The following is a 23,742-nucleotide window of genomic DNA, read 5'->3' as shown; positions in this document are numbered from 1 at the left end:
CTCTCACTCTAATAGGGTCTCAGGATGACGTCCATGGGTAGTCATGTGCCACGAAGGCAGCCAAAATCTATGTCCACCTGAGGCATTTAGGAAAACCTGTGAATGTGGAAAGTGAAATCTAGTTTTTACCTGGCCCTATAGACTCATTTGAATGTTTAATATTAAAAGAATGTTAAAATGCTTTTTAATGTTAAGAAGTTTGTTAAATGCCTCTAAACATAAAATATTCTCTCTAATTTTATGAATATGCTTTTCTTATGCTTCTTGAGGGTGTCAGCCCTAAAGATAGTTTTTATTTTTGCCTGTGTTAAGTGTAGACCAATGTGCCACATTAGAATGATAAAAAGGGCTTGCTGACTTAATAAACACTTGCTGAAACACAAGAAGTGGACATATATAATTGTTGCACTATCTTCCCAAATGAAAATGAAAACAATAATAGGAGAGGAGGCAGAAGGAGAAGGGAAAATGCTAGAGAGGAGGGGGAAGAACATAAATATATTTATACACTTTTACTTGAAAGATGCAAAATTATTCCTATGGTGAGCACAAAGGGTAATGAGCTGTTTGAGTCCCTGTGCAACAGTATGGCCACTGGATCTTCATGTTGCTTTTGAGGGGACCTGGAGGTCAAACCTACTTTAACACCCATGCTTCTGTATCTGTTGTACATTTCACCATGCCACCTGGATGTCCTTGATGAAGCAGTGCAGGCTACTAATTTTATTGAATCTTGATGTTAAGTGCACATCTTTTTTAATATGCTGCATGCTAAAATGAGAAATACACATGAAGGAAATCCAAGTACAAAGAGTTTTGCACAGTAAACACTTTTGCAATCATCTGAATTTCAAACCAAACTCTCTAGCATTTTATTTCCCTCATGGAAAAAATAAATAAATATATATATCTATACATATATATATGTATAGATATATATATATTTACTTAAAAGGACAACCAAAAGAAACACTGTAGCTATTCAGACTTGAGTGCTTGTTAGATATTTTCTCACAAATGAACAAAGTGAACCAGTCACTTTAAGGAAAATAGTATTTGCTGCCAAGGATGAAATTCGTGTTTTAAAGCTAAAATTCGAAATTTAGAAAACTTTGTATCTGTCACTGGGACCTTGACAGCTTCCGAGCATTAAAAGTCATTTCTATTGGATTGGCGGTGATAGTTACAAATGAGATTTTTTGATACTCTATAGTGATATGTGTCAACATTTGGAAGACCTGTCTAATGCAGTGTACTGTTAAAAATGACCAGTGATTGATGTGATAAAATCATGCATGGGTAAAAGATCCATTCAAAGTACAAGATAGAGCAATGGATTTTTATAACACCACAAAATGTTTACTGATATTATGTCAGATTCCACATTGCAACCAACTTGCAAGAAACTGCTTGTTGAAATTTGGTATGGTGTTAAAGGATAATATCTACAATTATCTGAAAAGGCTGTCAAAATATGCCTTTCTTTACAGCTACATATCTGTTTGAAGTTATGTTGTTTTCATGTAATTCAATGAAAACCATATACAGACCATTGTGAATGAAGAAAGTAACATTATAATAGTTATTTTTAAATAAACTACTCATTAAATGTACTTACAAACATGTAAAGAACTGCTTATGATCCTCACTAATATTTTTGTTTTAAAACTATAGATATTTTGGAAATTTTTTGGTAAGATATAAGTATACATTTAAAAATAAATTTTGATTTTGATAAATATTTGGAGCTATAACCTATATGAACCAAAGCCCTTTGGAGTCCTCAGTAATACCCAACAGTTTGAGATTCACTGTCTAAATAACTATTCTTTATTTTTTAATAGATTGTGGAGCAGTCCTCTCTTACTCAGGTTAAGCAAAGTAGGCCAAAATTTCCATTGAAAAACAAGTTAAAAGGAGATAGAGTGGGAAGAACAGGCAAAGACAAGGTGTCTCCATATGGTAGTTTTGTTCCTCCAGGCAATCTGTAGACCCAGAAAGGAAGCACTATGATGGCCATCCTTTATATGTTACTCTCTTGCACTCTGAGGGAGATTTACTGTACTATTACTCTGGTGACCCAGGAACCAATTCAAAGAATGAAGCTAACATCTTTTTTTTTTTCCAAACAGGAAAAAGCTAAACTGGGTTGTAGTCCAAGTAAATCATGATAACTTGCAATCAATTTAGAAAAATGAATATTTTGGGGTTTATTTTCATGAGCTTACATTATATAAGGCTGCTTTGTAACTTTTTAATATGGAAATTTGATATTAGAAGAGAAGTCAATTTTTGCTAGTTTGCTGGTAAAATGATTATCAGATATATTTTTCAGGATCTACGCACGCATTTTCCTTTCAGTTTTATTTTAAAATATGTTAAAATATACACATACACACACAGACACCATACACACACACACAAACACATATAAAAGTATACGAAATGTTTGTACAGTTTAAAAGAAAAGTAAAATGTGTGTGTACCTATCACCCAGTTTATGAAGTCACATTACAAATTGTTTTCCATTATTTTTTTCTTGTAATTAAACCATGCTCCTTGTTCACTGGAGAAATTCTTCCATTTCTCTTCACTTTGACTGGGATAGTTAGTGCCTAAACAGCCAGAGAACAAATTGTTTTTATCAGTAATTACTAATTTCATTCTAGTTCCATTCAAATCAATTTAATCAACAAGAGTCATGAAGCTAGAATTTAAAGTTCACTCTTCCTAGGACTTTTTCCTCTCTACTATTTGGAGCTTAGAGACAAAGCTTTCATTGGATCTTAAGTATTTGCTTGAAGTTTTAGTCATTAACATTTATGATGTTTTTGGCCCTTTGTATAATTTCTATACACTTTGTACCACTAGAGTTGAAAATAACTCTTCGCCCTAAAAATATATGTCCTTTTGAAAATCTTTAGAAAATACAGAAAAATTCAAAGATGAAAATAAAAACCACCCACAAATATATCACAGAAAAGTTAACTTTGTATTTTATTGTCTTAATTTTAAAATATAAGTATGACTTTTATTGGTCCTCTAAAATATTTTAAAGGAGAAAAATGTGCAGATATCAAGTTGAATATTGTCTCTGCATATACTCAAGATCCCCCCAGCAATTAAACTGAAATCAAACTAAAATAACAATGCAAAAATAGTTACTTGGTATTTTAAATTTGGGGGGTGGGTTTGTTTTGTTTTTGTATATATATATTTTTTATGTATATGTTTCAGTTATTTGTTGTTGAATAACAAACTACTACAGAATTTAGCATCTTAACCTAGCAACAATTTCTGACAATTCTGCAGTTTGCCTCAGCAATTTCTGGTTTTGCTAGGTCTCATTTATGTGTATTTGGTTGAGACATAGGATTCAAGATTGCCTCTCTCATGAGTCTGGCAATTGGACATGGCTGTTGGCTGGTGGCCTCAGTTAACATCTTTGTGATCTGTCACTCTTTATTTGGCTCCACTAACATGCTAGTCTCAAAGAGCAATCACAGAAGCAAAGATCTCTTGAGTCCTTGGTTCCACAACACACATAGCCTAATTCCCACCAAAATCTGTTTGTCAAAGCAAGATATAGGACCAGGCCAGACTTGAAGCACAGGGAAGTGAACACTCTCTTCTGTCCTGGAGGAACTTCAGACATTCTGTGGTCATGCTAATCTGTGTTGTGTACTATTTTCATATGAACTATTTTCTTTGAGCTCTTTTGGGAACTTTCTTAATACTAGAATTTATTAGATAGAGAAATATATTTGGGGATTTGAAACTAAAATCCCCTACCAAACACTGACATTTGCATATACATGATCAGGCTCACAAACTCCAGTGCATATGAAGACATAGATAACAAGCAACTGAAATGGGCCAGGTGGGTATTGGCTTACTGTGGAATATATTATTTTATTTTAAATGTAATAGCAGAAAGATGCTTTGAGACAATAGGAGCCCTGTGATGTCAAGATATTTTAACATAAAGACAACAATTCCAGCAAGTTGTTTTGTAGATTTCAACAAACTCATTCTGAATTTATGTGGAGATACCCAGAATAGTGAACACAAAAGTGAGGAAGAAGACTAGAGTCACGGGATGGGTAGGACCTGACTTCAGGACTTACAATAGACAAGTCAGTATAGAATTTGCAAAAGAATGGACAGAGGGGTCAACAGAACAGAATGGAGCTCTCAGAAATATACCTACACAGGCCCCATCTAAAGTTCTTTGACCAAGGAGCAAAATCAAGTACATGAAGAAGGACAATTGGACATAACTATCAAAAACGTCTAGACATATATCTTCCATCTTTCATAAAGATTATCTCAGATGGATCTGATGATATCTAAATGTAAACCACAAGATTAATATTTTTAGAAGATAACATAGGAAATTGAGGTGATCTCAGCTATGGTCATGAACTTTCAGGTAGAATACCTAAAAAAAAAAATGCATGGAAGTTAGATTTTCTTAAAATTAAAATTTTCTACTGTTTAAAAAGTAGTGCTAAGAGAATGACAAACAGCCACCCACAGACAGAGAAAATATTGTATAATATGATAAAGGACTTATATACGAAATGCATACAGAACTCTGGAAACTCAATGGTTTGAAAACAAACCAACCAATTAAAAAAATAGGAAAGATATTTGGACACTTCAACAAAGGCTTACAAATGCAAAGAATAGCATATTAAATGGGACCAACAGCATATGAGGTATTATTGCACACCCAATAAAATTCACAATACATTAAAAATATGACCATAGCAAATGTTGCTGAGGATATGGGTGCTGGCACTCTCATTCCTTGATGCTGGGAGTGATATATTACACAACTACTTTGGAAGACATCTTGCCAATTTCTTACAAAGCTAAACATAGATTTATTATACTTTACAATACAATTTAGTAATTCTACTCCAAGGTATATATTGATGCAATGGAGTTGAAAATTTTCTATATGTGAATATTTATGTCAGTTTGTTAAAAAACTGAAAACAGCCAGTGTCCTTCAATAGGTGAATAAATACATAAACAAATTATGATACATATATGCAATAGAGTATTATCCAACAATACAAATTAATGAGCTGTCAAGTCACAAAAATATTAAATGCATATAGCTAAGTATAATAAAATTCCATCTGAAAAGTAGCATATTGTGTGATTTCAATGATAGGATATTCTGGAAAAGGCACATAAATGGAAGAAGGGATTGTGGCAGAGTGATGAATAAGTAAACTTAATATTTTTAGGGTATTCAAACTACATAGTACTGTAATATTGGATACTTAATATGCATTTGTCAAAATCTATACAAAATACAGATAGTCTTAATGTAAAATGCGGACATTAGTTAATAATAGTATGTCAATATTGGTTCAATAATTGTAACAATTGTAACAACAATGTAAGATGTTTATAATACGGGAAACTGAGTAACAGGGGATGTGATCTGGTATATAGAAACTCTGTTCACTATCTGTTCAATTTTTTCTCAAATGAAAAAAATTTTAAAAGATATTCTAAAATTGAATCATTTTGTGTTACATGATTTTGTTTTCTGATGAAGTATAGTCATTTGAGTTGAAATATTGGCTCTTCCATAGGTAAATAAATTACCTGTCACTTTACCTGTCGCTGGTAAATTTTCTTTTAGCTAAAATATTACACTTAGTAGATCTTACTTGATGTTTTTCAAGGTATTGTAGAGCAGCATTTGTGATGTATGTGGAGGACACATGTCTGCTGAGGAGCAGGTGGTGAAAGTAAAGAATTCGAATAAATGGTCCTCTGTAACAAAGATACTGAGTTGTATATGCACATTTTAGGAACTTTTCCATTTCAGAATTTTCTTTTTGTAAGCATTATTATCTTTTGGAGCATATTTGTTTAATTTGAAAAGTCATTTTGGAGAAAGGAAGTAAAACATGCCAGTAGCAACTAGCAAAGGTTTTGAGGCATTTTTCTACAATATTGGTTTAATGATGATAAACACATTTGGAAAATGCCTTCAATATTTTCATTGTGAAGATTATTTTTGTTGCTGGAACAACTAGAAACAGATGTGGCAAGACTGAGAAAGTGTGAATTTACTTTTTTTCTCTGCACACAAAATAGATGACAAGTATAATCCCAATTATTAATTTGAGAATTGCAATTCTTATATTACCCTGTGGAGTTGGATCTGACAAACGGAAATTAATAAGAATGTTAAAATATGTCCCAGCTTCCTTCCCACCTCAGTTCCTCCCTCATCTCCAGTACCCTATGCTGTGATACGGTTGGATCTAATCTCCCTCAGCTATTCTTCATTCAGCACAATCTTAGTTTTGAAGACTCCATTGCCTCATTTTCTTTGTATCGGGATTTTCCTTTGATTTTGCATCATGACAAATGAAAGGCTAATTCCACTAAATGCATTAAATTGAAAATAGTCAATTAAATCTCCTAGAGAGATGTGGATTTTAATGGAAACGTGGAAACTCAGCATCTTATCTTAAATACATCAATTCAGAGGGATTGAAATTTGGTCAGCAGGTCATGTCAGAAAGTTTGGCTTGGGTGGAACAGTCTCCTCCAAGTCCACCTAACCTTGAAGACTGGTGTGCCCTAGGCAGGAGGACTGGTCTTCTATAATGGAGGGAAGAGAAGCTCTTCACTCTTACGGAGCTGAACCCTGTGCTTAAGACTGTATTTTTTTTTTTGCATATTCCATCTGTTGATATCTTAATGGCTTTGTATCACTTGAGTTCTCAGGTTGAATAACATGAGTTCTTAGGTTGTACAGACACTGTTTCAATTACCTGTCAGACAACACTAGTAATGTTGCATTCATAGAACAAGTAAATATGTGAGGTGAATTGAAGGGTACAAGCACTGCTTCACCCAGGGGCACAGAGCTAGGGACAATCTCACTGTTTGAAATATTTAAAAATTAAATATAAATAAAAGGTTAAGATACAACCAGACATTGTTAAAAAAACAAGCAAACAAACTTTAGTTATACAAATATAACTTCCTTTTTGAAGAAAGCTGATATTTTTTTGCAAAACCTTTATATTCTAATCCTTAGAGCCTGTGTGCTATGGAGCACAATTCTTATTATCTATGTTTATCATATGTATCAAGTCACCAAAGCAATGAACTAAGCAGAAGAAAGTGGAATAGATGTTACTGGCACACAGACTGAACATATAAAATTTTCAGATGAGAACTCTTAGAAAAGTACTAATAATGTTGTCTATTTCTCTAATAGTGACAAATTAACAAGGTCCATAGCCCAAATGAGTCACCTGTATCCTCCAGCTATGTCCTTTGCCTTATGCCATGACATCTCAATGGCTAAGGATATCCCAATATAATCCTAGAATCTGGGGATTGGGGAAACTCTTTTAGGAGTTTATTCATAAGGTTCACCGGCATCTTTCCATTTTTCTTTCTTTCCTCTCCATCATTGTGTATTCTTAGGGGAAAAATGATTTCAGTTATGTCATTTATCTTGGAAATGTTTTTCATAGAGTATTTCATCCTGTATTTTTTCTTCATAGATCCAGGACTGCATAGGCAGCTGTATTTTCTGCAAAGACCATCCAACGTGGTGGCCATTGAAGGAAGGGATGCTGTCCTGGAGTGCTGTGTTTCTGGCTACCCTCCGCCCAGTTTCACCTGGTTACGGGGCCAGGAAGTCATCCAACTCAGGTACACTCATTTAGGATTTCTGTGAAATATGCATTATTGTTTACTTTTCTCTAATTTGACACAAATGCCTAGTAATGCTAGGTTTCTCATGATCATTGGATTTTTCCCCTTATTCCTCCGCATGATACAGTGTATAAATGGCATCTAACCACTGGCTTGAGCCCATGGGGAAAAGAGTCAAAATGCATAAGATCAATTCTGAGAGGAAATTGAGAAAGCCAGGATAGTTATTGAGGTGATCCCATCCAAAGTCTTAAGACGAGGCATCTGGTTGATCTCATTCTAAGGTAGTGGAATAGAGAGGTAGATCTTAAACATTCTGAGCACACACACACAGAAGATTACTATGTGAGGTGATGTTTAGGTTAATTAGCTGGATGTTTATTCTCTCTCTCTCTCTCTCTCTCTCTCTCTCTCTGTGTGTGTGTGTGTGTGTGTGTGTGTGTGTGTGTGTGTGTGTGTAGACATTTGTCTATATATGTACAAACACATATTTCATCCTTTATACATAAACATAAAACATCACATCACATTGTATAAATACATACACTTTTTTTTCAATTATACCTCAATAGAAAGGGAATAAAGAAACCGAAAATTCTGGATTTCAATATGTGGCATATCATCGTAATGTCTGAGCAATTCCTTCTAGCTCCAGTTTTGCTTATGACTAATCCAGCTGTAACAAATATTTAAGGTAAGACAGGAGAATGTGCCTGGTCTTGAATTACTGGAGCATTAATAATAAGATAGAGTTAGAAAGTGAGCCCTTCCTATGATGGAATACTTATTCTAAAACATTTTGATTAAATGGATCTCACTTAAGAAATTAATTTCATTGATTGGGAGGACTGGTGTACTCCTTTTTAACACGTTTATTTTCTATGATGAGATAGGTCCATAGATCATATATTAATCTTTAAATTCATTCACCTTAAATATGTTCTTAGACAACAAATGTATGACATCACAACTTTTCTGGGATCATTAAAGCTTGCAAGAAATGTTACGGCCTCAGCAGACACATGCGCTTTGCATATGTTTAGGCAGTTTGGGTTCAGTATAAGTTGTGGCTTCATACAAGATCACTGAATTGGATGTCAGGGCACAGAACATTGCCCTCCACTCTGAAAGAACCACTTCTTTGGACCCTGAGGCTCTCAAATTTAAAAGGGGGTAAATGGACTAGATTATCTATAAGTTTCTTTTTTAGCACTGCAGTTATCCCTATTTTATCTGTCTGATTAATACATGCTGCCTTCCAGTGAGAGTAGTTTCCTTTGAATTAATTTTAGGTCAATAAGTGAGATATTATCAAGCCCCTCTCATACAGGGTTTGTTTCCAATTTTATGTTTGAGGTTTGCAAAACTCATTTAAACCTTGAGTACCTCTCCTGCAAACGTGTGTTAATTTACTGTATATATGCCTGGTGTCTTACAGGTCTAAAAAGTATTCTTTATTGGGTGGAAGCAACTTGCTTATCTCCAATGTGACAGATGACGACAGTGGAACGTATACCTGTGTTGTCACATATAAAAATGAGAACATTAGTGCCTCTGCAGAGCTCACAGTCTTGGGTAAGTCAATGACTGCAGATGACTTTACGTTGTCCTCTTCAAAATACACTTTAAATGCTTGCCACTGATTGCTTCCTATGTTTATTAGTGTGAAATCGTGAAGTCCCAGTACACCACATGTTTCCTTGCTGTGCTTTGATTAATTGCACAAGGGTTGAATACAGTGTGGAACACTTGTTCATTGATTAAAAGCAAATATATTACTCTTTAGGCTAATTATTCTAGTGATAAGCTGAGAAGTTCCCCAAATTACTATTTGACAGGGGTGTTGAACAACAAGTATAAGATTCAAAAATATCATATCTGGGGGGAAATATGTGAAGAAGAATATGGGAAAAATTGAGCAAAAATGGGCCTCAGTGGAAAAAGCAGATATCATTCAAGAGGACAGGGTCTCTGTCATTAAATTCAGTGTTTTGGTAAGATTGTTTTAGTTACACGGAAATACTTAAAATGGACCCTAAAATCTAAAATAAGTAAGAAAAACTTGCACAATAAGAATATAATTTAAGGAAATTAAAGATACATTGATAGGTTCATTTTTCAGAAAGGTGGGGTCACCTGTGTCTCTTTGTAAATTAATAATTCTTACATATAGTAGGTACTCAAGCAAATCCAAATTTTATCGTGTACTTCAGATTTCTTTTACCCAGTTTCATTTGAATTAAATTGTTTGAAGAAAGAGCCTTAGCATTTTTATTTTGCTTTCTTTTTTTCCTATAACAACACTAAAAATTGTTTACTATGTTTTTCCCCCTTGGGGATCAATATGTTTCCTTTTAAAGAATTCAGGACAAGTCATAGGCTTCAGTAGAAATGAAAAGGTATCATAAACTGATTATATATGCTTCCCCGTATCATAATATTAATATGCTATCCTTCATCTGTTTTGGCTTTAATGTTAATTCATAAAACACTTTCAACTGTGCCCTGGATAATAATGTATATAACGCATTAGGCAATGGAGTTGCTCTTTCTTTCATCAAGCCAGAAGTATTAAATAAGAATGGGCAAAAGACTTTAGTTCTTTGGATTTAGAGGTAACATTATTTTAACTAAAATATAAGCTGTCTTTAAAATGGCAACAATTTCATTTAATCATATTTTATAGCTTGGTGAAACAAAGAAAATTCAAGACCTTCATATTTTTAATGTCAAAGTATACTAACACTAAACAGTTATCTTAGAAGTGATTTTGTAATGTGTATTACTGATCATAATGCAAGTGTGGTTACAGAATAAGAGAATTTATATTGACATAATCAGATTTTTACTTGCAAATACAGAAGGTCAAATTTTGTGTCAAATTAATGCACAATGTAAGGCTTCATTGGTACTCCAGCGGTACATTTAACAATGCTGAATTTTGATGATAAACTAAATCAGCAAAGACCTACATGTATGTACACATGTATGTGCACACATATTGGCATACTTTTTACTTTATGAACTATGTAAATTATCTCTAAATAATTATAAGCACATACATATACAAACCAGTACATACATATACATGTGTTTTTATGTATGTTCTGTATAAACACACACACCATATATACAAGAAATGGCAATTATTTAGTATAAACATTGTACGACGTGCTCTTCTCAGTAGCCTATGGGGGTTGTGAAGTTGGAACCCATTAAATAGCAATGCTTCTGTTTAATAATTTTGTACCAATTGAGAAATAACAAAAGATTATGACATAGAGGGACTCAAATATCACCTTTATTTTTTTTTTAAATCTCTGCCACTGAGCCTGTGATTCCTCTCCATGTGAGAGAAGCATGTCCATCTGATCACTGGTGGTAGGGCTCCTGACAGCATGGTGTTCATTGCCTGGAGGTCAGTGGCCTGGGAGGGCAGTAATTCTCTTTGGTCAGATGTGTTCCACAGAGAGAACAGGAGGTGAAAGGGATGTCTTTAAACTTCAATCTGATAGGTTGTTTGTGCCTTTTATCCTAATCTAACCTTCCTGACTCTAGGAAAGGGTGAATATTGGGAAGGGATTGGGGAAGCAGCAGTTTTATCCTAAAGGAGCCTTCTCTGCATGGAAGGAAAGGTCAGATTGAGGAAGAAGCTGTCACTAACCCTAACCCCAACATTAGGTGTCAGTGTCAACCCTGCTTTATGAATAAGAGCATTTCTTCCCAGAAAGATGAATAAATGTCTCAAGGGAAGACTCAGGGTTCAAATTTATGCAGTCTGAGTCCAGAGTCCCAGGTTTCTGTGATATGCAAGAAATGATTCTCGAATTTCTATTTGGCTAATAATTGGTTATGTTAGTCACATTAAGTATAAGAACATATGGTTGATAGTAGAAAGTTTAGTGAAGAAACAAGAAAGAAAGGAATAAAACTATTCTTTGAAAATGAGGCTCAAACAATTGTCATACCATCTGTGGACAAAAAGGCACAGGAAAGGTAAATTTGGTATCAAATGTTGCTTGTTCTTTAACTGTAGCTTGTACTTTGCAAAGGTGTGCATCATTTTTATAATCAGAAAAATAACAGGAAGGTATGGGAAGAAAACATGCTTATGACTTTAAAAGGGGAAGAATGAAAATTAAAATAAAAAAATCATATTTAAAAATCAAGATGATAAAACTTACACATAATCCATAGTCCTGGACTGTTCAGAAACACACACACACACACACACACACACACACACACTCACTCTCACACAGCACACATTTTCTCCATGTAGATGATGTACATATTACAAGTGTGTATTCACTTAAGGATAAATCATAGTATCTTCTTCTCTGTGTGCTTATATATATTTGTATGTTCTTCAAGTTTTCAGTTTTCAGACATTATTGTGTTTCTAAATTTTACTAAAAATAAAAACACTAACCCAATCATTATTAATATCTGTAATAGTCTTAATATCTTACTATTGTTAATATCTTTCTTATTTATTTGCTTATATCCTAAGAAAAATAACCAAAAAGTCTTTATACTTTCAACAGCAGTGCCAGAATTTGCCTCTTATCAAAAGAGTGCATGTCTCTTCTGGGCACAGTGTCGTACACTTATAATCACAGCAGCTCTGGAGGCTGAGACAGGAGTATCACAAGTTTAAAACCAGCTTCAGCAAAAGGGGTGCCAAGCTACTCAGTCAGACCCTCTCTTTAAATAAAATAAAAAATAGGGCTGGGGGTGTGTCTCAGGGTTCAGTGAATGAGTGCCCCTGAGTTCAATCCATGGTACTACCCCTGCTGCAAACAAAACAAAACAACAACAACAACAAAATGCATATTTTGTCCCACAAAAATTTTCTTACCTAACAGTTTTATAACTGGAGTCTCCTTATAATAATTTGGATATCTACTAAATTAAAATTTCCTTTTTTTTTTGGTAATTAAACCATTCTTTTTTTTTTGTAAGAAAGTAAACTTTTTTATTGATTTTATTTTTTTAAAATGCATGAAGTGGAGTTCATTACAATTCTCATTACACATAGAGCACACTTTTTCATATCTCTGTTTATATATAATGTATGTTCACACCAATTCATGTCTTCATACATGTACTTTGGATAATGATGTCTATTACATTACATTCCATCATCATTGCTATCTCCCTGCACCCTTCCTTCTCCTCCCACCCCTCTGCCCTATCTAGAGTTCGTCTGTCGTTCCCATACTCCCGCTCTCTACCCCATTGTGGGTCAGTCACCTTATTTTTTTTTTTATTGGTTGTTCAAATCATTACAAGGCTCTTGACATATCATATTTCAAACATTAGTTTCAAGTGAGTTATGAACTCCCATTTTTACCCCAAATACAGATTGTAGAGGATAGGAAAGATAGCAGAATACAACAGTTACTAGTATGGCATTATGTAAAAATATGTATGTGTAACCGATGTGATTCTGCAATCTGTATTTGGGGTAAAAATTTCCTTTTTTAATCTCATTGGAATTTGCATTTTCATTTTGTGAATTTGCTGTCAGTATTTACACACTTATTCAAATATTCATCTGTATTTCATTGATTTGAAGGAAATTTCTTACATAGGAAGAACAGTAACTATTGTGTGGGCTCTATGTAGAATATTGAGCCAAGTCTCTCTTCCCACGACTGCTGGGTTTGTCACCTTTAGATTTTTCATTTTTATTCTAAATGAACTCTCTGTCCTCAAATCTGGATATGTTACATGTTGAATGTGCAAATTAGAAGTATTACAAATTTAATAGAAACTAGATAGAGCCATGTTTACATCTTGGATCTTGGTGGCCTTAGTGTTTTCCTTTTTGTTTGCTTGTTTTTAAAGAATCATCTTGGTAACTGGGCATGTATGAATTTCAAACATCTCCCGTAGACCTTGTATGATTTATAACTACTCTAGAAAGCTTGATTCAATTCAGGAGGTGGTTGGAGTACTGTTGTAACTATTTTACCCTGGCTTTAAAAATGAATTTCGATATAATAAAATCTGTGACATAGTCTTTAACTCTTCTGATGTAAAGTTAGGGTCACTGTAACTGAACTGAATATATTTGGAAAATAGGATTTATTACCTTTTTAGAAAGTACACAATGAAGAGAAAAAAAAAACTTCACTATCAATGTTATTCAAATTTATGTTTCATAACTTTAAAAATTTAAGCCTATTTATATTTTCCATGAGATAAAATCCCAAAAGAAATCTAAGCTTGCCCTTATAAAACTTTAATCATGCATTTTATCAGATTCTTGTTTTGCCTTTGAACCTGTGGTCCTCTCTTACACTTAGACTGGCTCTGAATGTGAACCTTCATGAACACAGACTTCAAATAGAGCATCATTTTATATCCAAGAAGATAAAGAAAAATGTCATTGCCTTTTACAGTAATTTCAAGGAGTCAGTATAATTAGATATAATTTGAAGCCTAGCATTTACATTGCCTTCTTCTAAAAATGAAAATTAAAATGCTCATAATCATTAAACCATCTGGGGAAATGTATACTAGACCAGATTAGTGACAACCTTGTTTAAAACAAATATGAAGAAGTTATTTTGCATATTGCTTGTAAGCCTTGGATCTATGAACACATACGGAGTTGATAATCTCTCATAGAAGACAGGAAGGGTCCTAATGAGAAGGGTACCCAGGGAAGCTGTCTGAAGATTGTCACCAGAAAATGTTTTGTTTAAATCCCTAATGCCATGATTATACATTCTTTAAACCTAGTTTATTTTTTTAAGTGAAGAATGACATTTTATCCATTCATATTTTCAAAGTACCCTGCTGTCTGGCTCAAGAATTCTAGTCTGATTATAATTGGGGAAATATATCCATTCATCGTCTCCTACCTCTGGTCATCCTGACCTACATACACATCTTCATGCACATAGAAAGGCAAATCTCAATAAGCATTCAAGAGATCTGCTACTGCTTTATGTCCTGATTGATTCAGTTTCTGGATCAATGTAGAAATGCATACTTTAAGAAGGTATTTAATCTTTCATCAATACCGTGTCTGACTTTGTTGGGTCCTGTGCACTGTTCCTATACATGAAGGAGGAGATGGGTGGAAAAGTCTCTCAGGAAAGGCTCTTCAGTGAAAGCCATCATGTGTAACACAACCAGTAAGAAATGAAATTTTTTTAAAATATTTTGCAAAGTATTCTGGAATTACCTTTAAAGCTTTATGTAATGTATGCCATTCGTAGTTTATCTATATATGAGGATTTTTTCAAGGATTTGCCTTACCAAATTCTAGAGAAATATTGGCTATAGTTGGTATAGGCCGGTTTTATAAGATGCACCTGTTTCCTACATTAGCCTTTTGCACAAAATGGAGAACAGGAAACCAAAACTAAGCATTGTCTATGTCCTCCTATTTATGAGTGGCTTACACCACTTCACATGGTACTTGGGCTTAGACTTCTCCCAGGAAAGTGTCTTTAAGAAGAAGTTATTTGAGGCAGGTATATCCCTCTTCAGTCCTTTCCTTAAAGGAAAAGAACCCTCAGGTCACCCTTTTGTCATGGTTTAAGGAGGGTAGAGTATACCCTCACCTTTCACAGAACTGTTCTTTAAGTAGAATGGCAGCACATTCACACTAAATTATATTGAAATTTACAGTCCTGTGGTGGGGATACCTTCTGAGAAATGTGTCAATTAGTGATTTCATTGTCGAGCACACATTAGAGACTAATTTTACAAGCCTAGATGGGATAGGTCAATCACTTGGTGTGGTCTCTTGATTCTTTGTAGTAGATATGAAATACATGAGACTACAGCCTATGTAACACTGCAAACTGTTTATAGTATACTTTCTTTTTTATAAGTAAACTTAGTATACTCTAAAATAATAATACAAAGTATTATTAAATACCCAAACCAGTAACATAGCCAATTATTGTTATTATTATTATTATTATTAAGAATTATAGATTGTACATAATCATAGGGGTTGTATTTTTTACTACTGGCAGCATAGTAGGCTTCTTACCCCAGCATCAACATAATCATGTGAATAAGGAGTCATGCTCCTGTTACAACAGCTGCAACTGAACTAGGTTAAAAACAAACAAACAAACCACACACACACACAAAAAAAAAAAAAAAAAAAAAACTTTTAGACTCCATTATAATCTCATGGGACCATAATGATATCTACAATCTGTCACTTGCTGAAATGTCACTATACATATATGTCCATGCACATAATGCATACATTTATACATGATACACACATTGTATATTTCTAGGAAATATATCTTCAAGACCTATTTCTATATTCTTTAAAGTGTTATACATATAGTATATTAACCATTAAGTAATGTATTCATTATGCAAATAAATATATTACCAAGCTATTCAGAATGATTTAGAAATAAGATAAAAGTGAGTTAGGACAAGAATAGAGTAAGAGATATGGGGGACGGTAAATATCCCTGATAAAAACCATCATTTTATAGCTTAGAATGGTAGAAAAGTCCAAAATAATAGCTTACTTTCTGCTGAGAAAACCTCTGCATAGAAATAAAGATGGTAACTAGATAGTGAGCTAACAGTCCAAGTTTCAGGCCCAGGTACACCACTGAATCAGTGTTCTTAGTAAACCAGCAACCAGTAATTGAGTGCTGAACATTATACCAAGCATCTATGTGGCAGCTCCAGGACTCAAAGTTAGATGAAAAGACAATAAGATGGAAATTGCTAAAAGAGCCAAGGAACTATTTGGAAAGGGGGCAACAAGGACCCCTGAAAAAGCAAAGATGAGAGAATAGGAGCTGTAGGCCTTAGCCTTCTGGGCAGAAGGAAGTGTGTGAAGGTTTGGAGGTGAGCATGGGTTGGAAACAGGAAATGACTTGATGTGACTGGAGCTTGTGGGTAAAAGGGAATCTGATACCAGACTGGAAAACAGGGGTAGGTCCTGAGTGTTCCACCAGTCAGGCTGGAATTCATCTGAAGGGCAAGAGAACAGCATGGAAGTTTTCAAGTTATACTTTACTAGTATTTTCAACTTGGTCATTATGTAATCCTCAATTCCTTCATTTGTCTAAGAATGATAATTACTCCTTTTAGGACTTGGTGAGAATTTGGAAGGGGAAAAAAATTATTCAGTATAGCAAGGCACAGCTTTGAGAGTTCTGGGAAATAAGAAATAAGGTCTCTTCCAGTTCTAACAAGAAGCCTAAAGCCTAGTTGCAAGGATCGAACAGACAAAAGCAAAACACGACTAAACAGCACAAATGTTAAAACATCCCTTGCACTCTCTCCAGACCCAATTGTCTTCATCTACAAAATGTATATAACAACAACTGGTCCTTTCATAATTCCCCCAAATCATGCAGGGTCATTATAATGATGTCCAAATGATACACAGACATATTATTGGCAGTCATCTCCAGAAACAGACCAAAAATTAGGATTGTGGCAGAGGATGATATCCATCTGTGAAGCATTTTATAGTATTGCTTTCCTCTATGCTTCTTCACCCTGCTGTTTGTGTCTACTCTCCCCACCCCCCCATCCCCCCATCCTCCACCCCCGCTCCCAGCTAGATAGGGAGATACTCAGACACAGAAGCCCTGACTTGTTTATCTTTGTAACTCAATCCTTGGTTTGTTGTCTGGCGCATCTGAGTTTTAAATGTAGGCAATAACATTTGTGCATAAAACACGTTATCTTTCTATCTGAATATTTTCTAGCCTTCCATGGAGAGTCACGTTTTCTTCATGCACCACTCTTATGATCTGAATTGTCTCCTCTTATAATTTGTATGTTAAGCCCAGTGTGACTCTATGTGGAGATAGGACCTTTAGGAGATCCTCAAAGTTAAATCAATTTAAAAGGCTACCTGCCAAGAATAATATCCTTACTAGAAAGAAATGACAGCAGAGGTCATCTGAGGACCAGAGAGAAGGTACTATCTTCACCCTGAGGAGAGAGGGATGGCTCACTAGAAATTCACACTGCTGCACCTTGTCCTTGGCCTGCCAGACTCCAGACTCAGAGTCTCAGCCCATGGTATTTTGTTGACTGGCAGAGAAGACTAACACAATCGTGCAGAGAAGTTACTCTGTACACTATACAAGATTCTTTCTATGCCCTAAAAATATCCTTTGATCTGTGTTTTTTTTTTTTTTTAAAGAAATGAGTGACAATGGAGACATTGCTTACATATTGGTAGTACAAACCATCTTAGTTTTCCAGGTGTATGGAAAAATATGTCCTTTTTAGCATTTGATCAAAAATAACTACCTATTGACATAGTACATTTTAAAATAATTCCAAAGTCCTTGTAAATTTGATATTCCCTCCTTTTTCTTCAATACCATCACCATCACTATCATTTAATAATTCCTAAGTATGAAGCACTAATTATAGTTTAGATATTCTCAATTATCCCAATTTGAATATTAAATGTACTCTTGACTATAAAGAAGCTGTGTTTTTTTTTTCTAAATCCATTCTTATATATGGCTTGTAAGTTCAATTTTCTATGTACAAAAACAAATGTCTTTGCATGCCACCTTCAACTACCAGACGTATCTGGGAGTAGAGACACGTTAACTCCAAATTGATATTCCTTTTCATTATTGTTTGTTTGAATATGCTTTAGTTTTATAACTTTTTGCTGAAGAATATGCAATAGCAGTTGCTACTTTCTGAGCATGTGCAGCACTTTTTGGCTAAAAATGGAGAGCTGACCCAGCCAGTTGTTTGGAGATCCAGCAGCTTATCTCCTGTGATCACAGTTGTTCATTCTCCTCTATTTATTTGCTCACCAACGTTGGGTGTTAGCCTTAGGCTCTTAGCCATAAATGGGGAATAGTATCATAAAATACATTAATTAAGATAATATTTATCCTTCTATTACTATGTGTAACTCTTAGTTTGAATGGAGTTTTCCCGAATTTACAACATCACTACCTCTGCCTAAGTAGTAGTCTTTAAATTTCATGTATATCTATAATTGCCCTCATTAAGAGGCCCCCACACATTCATATGCATTTAATGGTCATAGTCATAAAAGAAGTGTGTTAGGTAAGTTTATATTGATTATCCTTCACAAGTTAATTGCCAAGTGGATAGTACTGAAATTAGCTAAACCTGTTACTGAATAGGGATATGATCCCAAATATAGGCTACTAAAATCACACTGGGCAGAATTAAAATCGGGGACAAAAATAATTTGTGAGCTGCTTCCCCCCGTCAGTGTAAAGATAACTTATCTTTCTTACTTTCTGGAACGAGGTCATGTTTGTCACAAGAGTATACAAAAGCTCTGCCCCAAATACTGTCTAAAAGATTCTGTTGAATGTATATATGGATTAAAAGAAGAAAATTGTACTTCAGGGGGTTAGTTATAAAATGTTTTGGTACTATATTTGCCAGTTACAGCTGGTAATGGAAATACTAGGTGGATTGGTGATGAGACTTATTTATTGACTACACAAATATTTATTTTAGGGTTTTTATGCTGGGCTCTCTACTCTCTTCCCACCTTGTGTTGGAAAATGCAGTTTGGACAGTGTTTTGCATTTGTCCTTGAGATGGTTATGAATCTAATTTTTTCTTTCTTAGATGAGAGAGGAAGAAAAGACCCCAGAGGGAAAAGGGAGAGACTATATACTAATTCAGAGCATTAAAAAGGCAATCTAAGGATATGATTTTAATTAGCCCTAACAATCTAAGCAAGGTGAATTGACCATCTGTGGCTTGGAAAGAGGAGAATTGCTGACAGTGGTGAAAAGCTGCCCAAAGGGGCATTTCATGCCAAAGTTGTCTTGAAGAACCAGAGCTACACATCATCCAAAAGAAGTTGACTGTGCCATGAGACTCGAGCTGAATTAGACAGGAGTGTTTTAATCAAAGACAAGCAAGCATTAGCAACAGTCTTGCCTGCCAATTTTCAAAGACTATGAAGCAGATTCTTCCTAGATGTTTCTTAATATACTGATTGAGTTTATTTGTCTGGACATTGTTCCATTTATGTGTGAAGTATTTCAGTATTAATACATAGTAAGGTAAATTTTATTGATTTATTGATTTTTTAAAATTATTAAAAATCTGGTATATTTGAGCAGGTAATCATCAGAGAATACCTTCCTCCACCTCAAATCACACAAGACCAAAGCTTCCACCACCACCTGGAGGCAGTGTACCTAAGGGCAAAGAGCAAACAACTTTAAAACCTAGTTGAAGTAGCAGACTTATTTTAAAGCTTTTGAAATTTCCACTTATATGTTGATTGATTCATTTTTTCACTCACTTGACAAATGTGTATTGACAATCCATTAATTTTCTTTACCTAATGCTTTTCTTTATAAAAAAACAAGCAAAACAAAATTTTAAAGATATAATTCACGTTTGTAAAATTTTGCTTTTAAAGTGTATTAATTAATGATTTTCAGTCTAATCACATTTGTGTGGGATACCTTCTCAACATCGTGATAAACACCTTTATCACCTGAAAAGTCTATCCCATGCCCTTGAGCTGTCACCCCACCCTCATTTTCTCTCCTCTGTCAGCCTTCCACTCCTGTGCAATCACTTTTCTATTTCCTGTCTTTGTAGATTTTCCTACACTGCAAATTTCATATGAATGGAATCAGAATACATGTTCTTCTATGCAGCTTATTTCATTAGTATAGTGTTTTCAAGATTCATTCTTGTAGCATGTCTTAGTAAGTATTTCATTCCTTTTTCTGTCTAATTAATATTTTATTGTATGGACATATCATATTTTGTTGACCCATTCATCAGTTCATGAGCATTTGGAATACCTTCACGTTTTGTCCATGATAAATAGTGCTTTATACATACTTGTGCACACATTTTTGTGTGGATGTATATTTTCAATTCTCTTGGGTATATATAACTATAAGTAGAAATTCTGGTACCTATAGTAATTATACTTAATGATTTGAGGACTATTTTTCCAAAATAATTAAAATAATTTTCCATTTGCATCAGCATTGAATGAGTATGACTATTTTTCTAAATCTTTGCCAAGGCCAGTGTTAGCTAAGACTGATTCTAGACATCCTACTGTGTGAGATGGTAATTCACTGTGGTTTTGATTTGCTTTTCCGCGTTGGGACATCTTTCCAAGGATTTTTTAATTTTCCCTTTGTATATCTTTCTTGGAGAAATGTATATTCAAATCCTTTGTTCATTTTTTAGTAAGATTATTTGTCTTTTTATTATTTAAAAATTTTTATGGGCATGTGTGTGGAGTGAGGTATGCCACTTTCATAGAAGTAGGCTAGTTGGAATGCCACATGGAGGAACTTCTAAGGGCAGCATAAGGTCATCATATACATGAATGAAAAAATTTTTTATGTCACAAAGGCTATTTTGTTCTGCTTTGTTGCTCTCTTATACTGACACTGGGCCATGGATGCACCCTGCCTCAATCTTTCCATCTGACATTGCATTCACCTATGAGGTAACCCTGTCTCATACCATGCTTCCATAATTCCTTATAATTCCACTAATAACCCACTGGGTAGGCAGTTCCCCCAAATATTCATACAGTAAATTATAATTACATGATTATAATTATTGATTTCTCAAAAGAAGGGGTTGTATCTTAATCATTTTCATATCTCCAAAATACTAGTTGACATGGATTAAGTATTTAATAAAATGTGAAGAATACACGTTTTTCCCTTTCAAAATTTATTTTGGATTTTCATACTAAATATTGAGTTTCAATGTGTGACAGAAAGTCATATTATAAATGTACTGGTCTGGAGGTCTATTCCCCAAAATTCACATATTGAAATCCTACTCCCTGAAGTATTAAGAGGTAGGACTTTGGGGATATGATTTGATCATGAGGGTGGATCCTCATGGTTGAAAATATGTCCTTATAAAAGAGACCTCAGAGAGTTAGCAGGATCTTTCCACTGTGTGAGAATGCAGTGAGAAGGTTACCACCTGCAGTTCAGAAGAAGGCCCTCACCAGAACCCAACCATGCTGGCACCTAGACTTAAGAACTATGAGAGATAAATTTCTATTGCTCATAAGCTACTCATTTTATGACATTTTGCTAAAGCAGTACAGATAGACTGAGATAACATTCTTATGAGGAAAAAAAAGGATCTTTTGTACTCAATCCTTGGACTCCAAGCCTTCTATCTCTTTTAATCTATGATGTTGTTGTTCAGAAAAGCTGTTACTCTTAGTGCATGCAGTTTAACTGCACTACAATTAAGACATGACAAAATGTTCTAAACCATAATAAATGTTTTGGTAGTTACTCCCCATGAAACTCACTGTGGGTAAAAGTTCAGTGTGAATACAATGGACAAAGTTCAAGATTCCTTAATTATGCAATTAAGAGAGACATCTAATAAAAAGGAAGAACGAAACTTCTTGTTCAGATAATTTGTTTTTATTACTAGATATTTCTAACAAAAGTGAAAAAGAAAGGAGGGGTGGACAAGGAAAGACAAAACAAGCAAAAATTTCTCTGTGGTCACCCCAGTTTGAAAAATGCTTCATTAAACAAATTTGTCAACTGCAGGATTTTGCAGGGTTTCTAACGAGCAAAGCTTGGGAAATGTTGTGTACAGTTAGCAAGGCTCTAGAATCAAACCTATTTTTTTTCTCTAAATTTTGCAAATAAAGGGGTGCTATAGGAGAAGAATCTAGCAATATTAGCAGCAAAGCTATACCAATCCAGTTTATATACAGTTGCAACTCACTCTATGCATTTCTATGGAAACTGCATACCCAATTAAAAGAGGATTTTTGCCAGTTAATGGGAGCAGTTGTCATTTAGTTCTTGGAGTTCAGACCCATTACAAATTCTGTAAGAAGCAACATGATGCCATTTTAATCAGAACACAGTACTTCCCTCCTGCTAAGAAGAAAAATAAAAAAAACCAAACAAACAAAAAAAACATTTGTGATTTTGCCTCTACCACTTCTTTAGAGGACCAGCAATAAAAATAATTAATCTAAGGAATGAGATTATGTAAGTCAGTTTCCCTTCCTATGTTCTTACATTCAAAAAGTAGTGAGTCAATCTGGCTGCTGCGTGTTCAGTAAGGATACTTTATCACAAAAATTCAGTGCATGAAAACAAAAGGATTTTAAATGAGCTGGGGGATGTGTGTGTGTGTGTGTGTGTGTGTGTGTGTGTGTGAGATTCTTAAGGGATGGTTAGATAGAAGTGGGGATTGTGCAAATAACATTGTGCTTCTCCTTTAGAATGATAATTTCACTTGAAAAATATATTCAAAATTAAGAGTATACAATGTAGATATTTGCAGGAAGATAGATTGAATATGCAAGGAGGTCATTATGTAGATATATGCTAGAAAGAAGGATATTTTCCTTGTTTGATTTTTTAAAATAGTAATAAATGAAATTTTGGCTTCTGAAGAAGATATCAGTGAATTTTTCTCTCCTCAATGCGTTTTTTCTCCTTTCCATAGAAACAGAGGAATAAGTGAGTTCTCATTCTTTTTTTCATGTCAGTTGTATCTCTCTAGTTTTTAATTTTTTTTCCTTGCTAAGAGCTTTATGCTCATCCATGCCTCCCTAAAATTAGGCACATTTGTACAGTAGTGACTCATCATTCATTCTACCCACATGTCTTACTCCTCCACCTTGTTTCCCACTGGGCTCCTCTAACTCCCTCTAGGGTACACTGAATGCTGTGACTGGGGAAGGAGCTATGAAGACCTCAGTGAGTCTGTGGGCTTCTTCTGTACAATAGGCCAATGGCACTTACTCCACAGAGCTGTTACATCATGAGGATTAGGCTCATTAGAATAGTCCATGGGTGGGGATGCTCCAGCTTTACCTTGGATAAGGCAGATATTGCATTAAGTGACATGGTTACCATTATTGTTACTACCCTCAGGTGCATGCATGTTGACATGCATTCTCCTTGATTACTCAAACACAGAATAGCAAGGTCAACTCTTGTTAATCTTACGTCATAAGTTCTAGGTTTCCATGCAATTGATGGCTTTTAACACCTCCTGACATTT

At 34.6% G+C, this 23,742-nt stretch overlaps 1 protein-coding gene across 7 annotated transcripts in view; it reads left to right on the top strand.

Moving 5' to 3' along the window:
- The window catches only part of Dcc (DCC netrin 1 receptor), a 1,068,266-nt gene that overhangs the window by 519,446 nt on the left and 525,078 nt on the right, over nucleotides 1-23,742 (top strand). For all 7 annotated transcript variants that reach the window (XM_040273028.2, XM_040273020.2, XM_021725006.3 and 4 more), the window contains exons 4-5: nucleotides 7,557-7,707; nucleotides 9,149-9,285. In XM_040273028.2, coding sequence (XP_040128962.1) covers nucleotides 7,557-7,707; nucleotides 9,149-9,285 — 288 coding nt within the window. The remainder of the gene's footprint in view (nucleotides 1-7,556; nucleotides 7,708-9,148; nucleotides 9,286-23,742) is intronic.

This window comes from Ictidomys tridecemlineatus, chromosome 13 (genome assembly GCF_052094955.1).
Source record: "Ictidomys tridecemlineatus isolate mIctTri1 chromosome 13, mIctTri1.hap1, whole genome shotgun sequence".
In the NCBI taxonomy this organism is placed as follows: Eukaryota; Metazoa; Chordata; class Mammalia; order Rodentia; family Sciuridae; genus Ictidomys; species Ictidomys tridecemlineatus.
The sequence above is the reverse complement of the archived record's forward strand: the minus strand, read 5'-3'. Positions and strand labels throughout refer to the sequence as shown.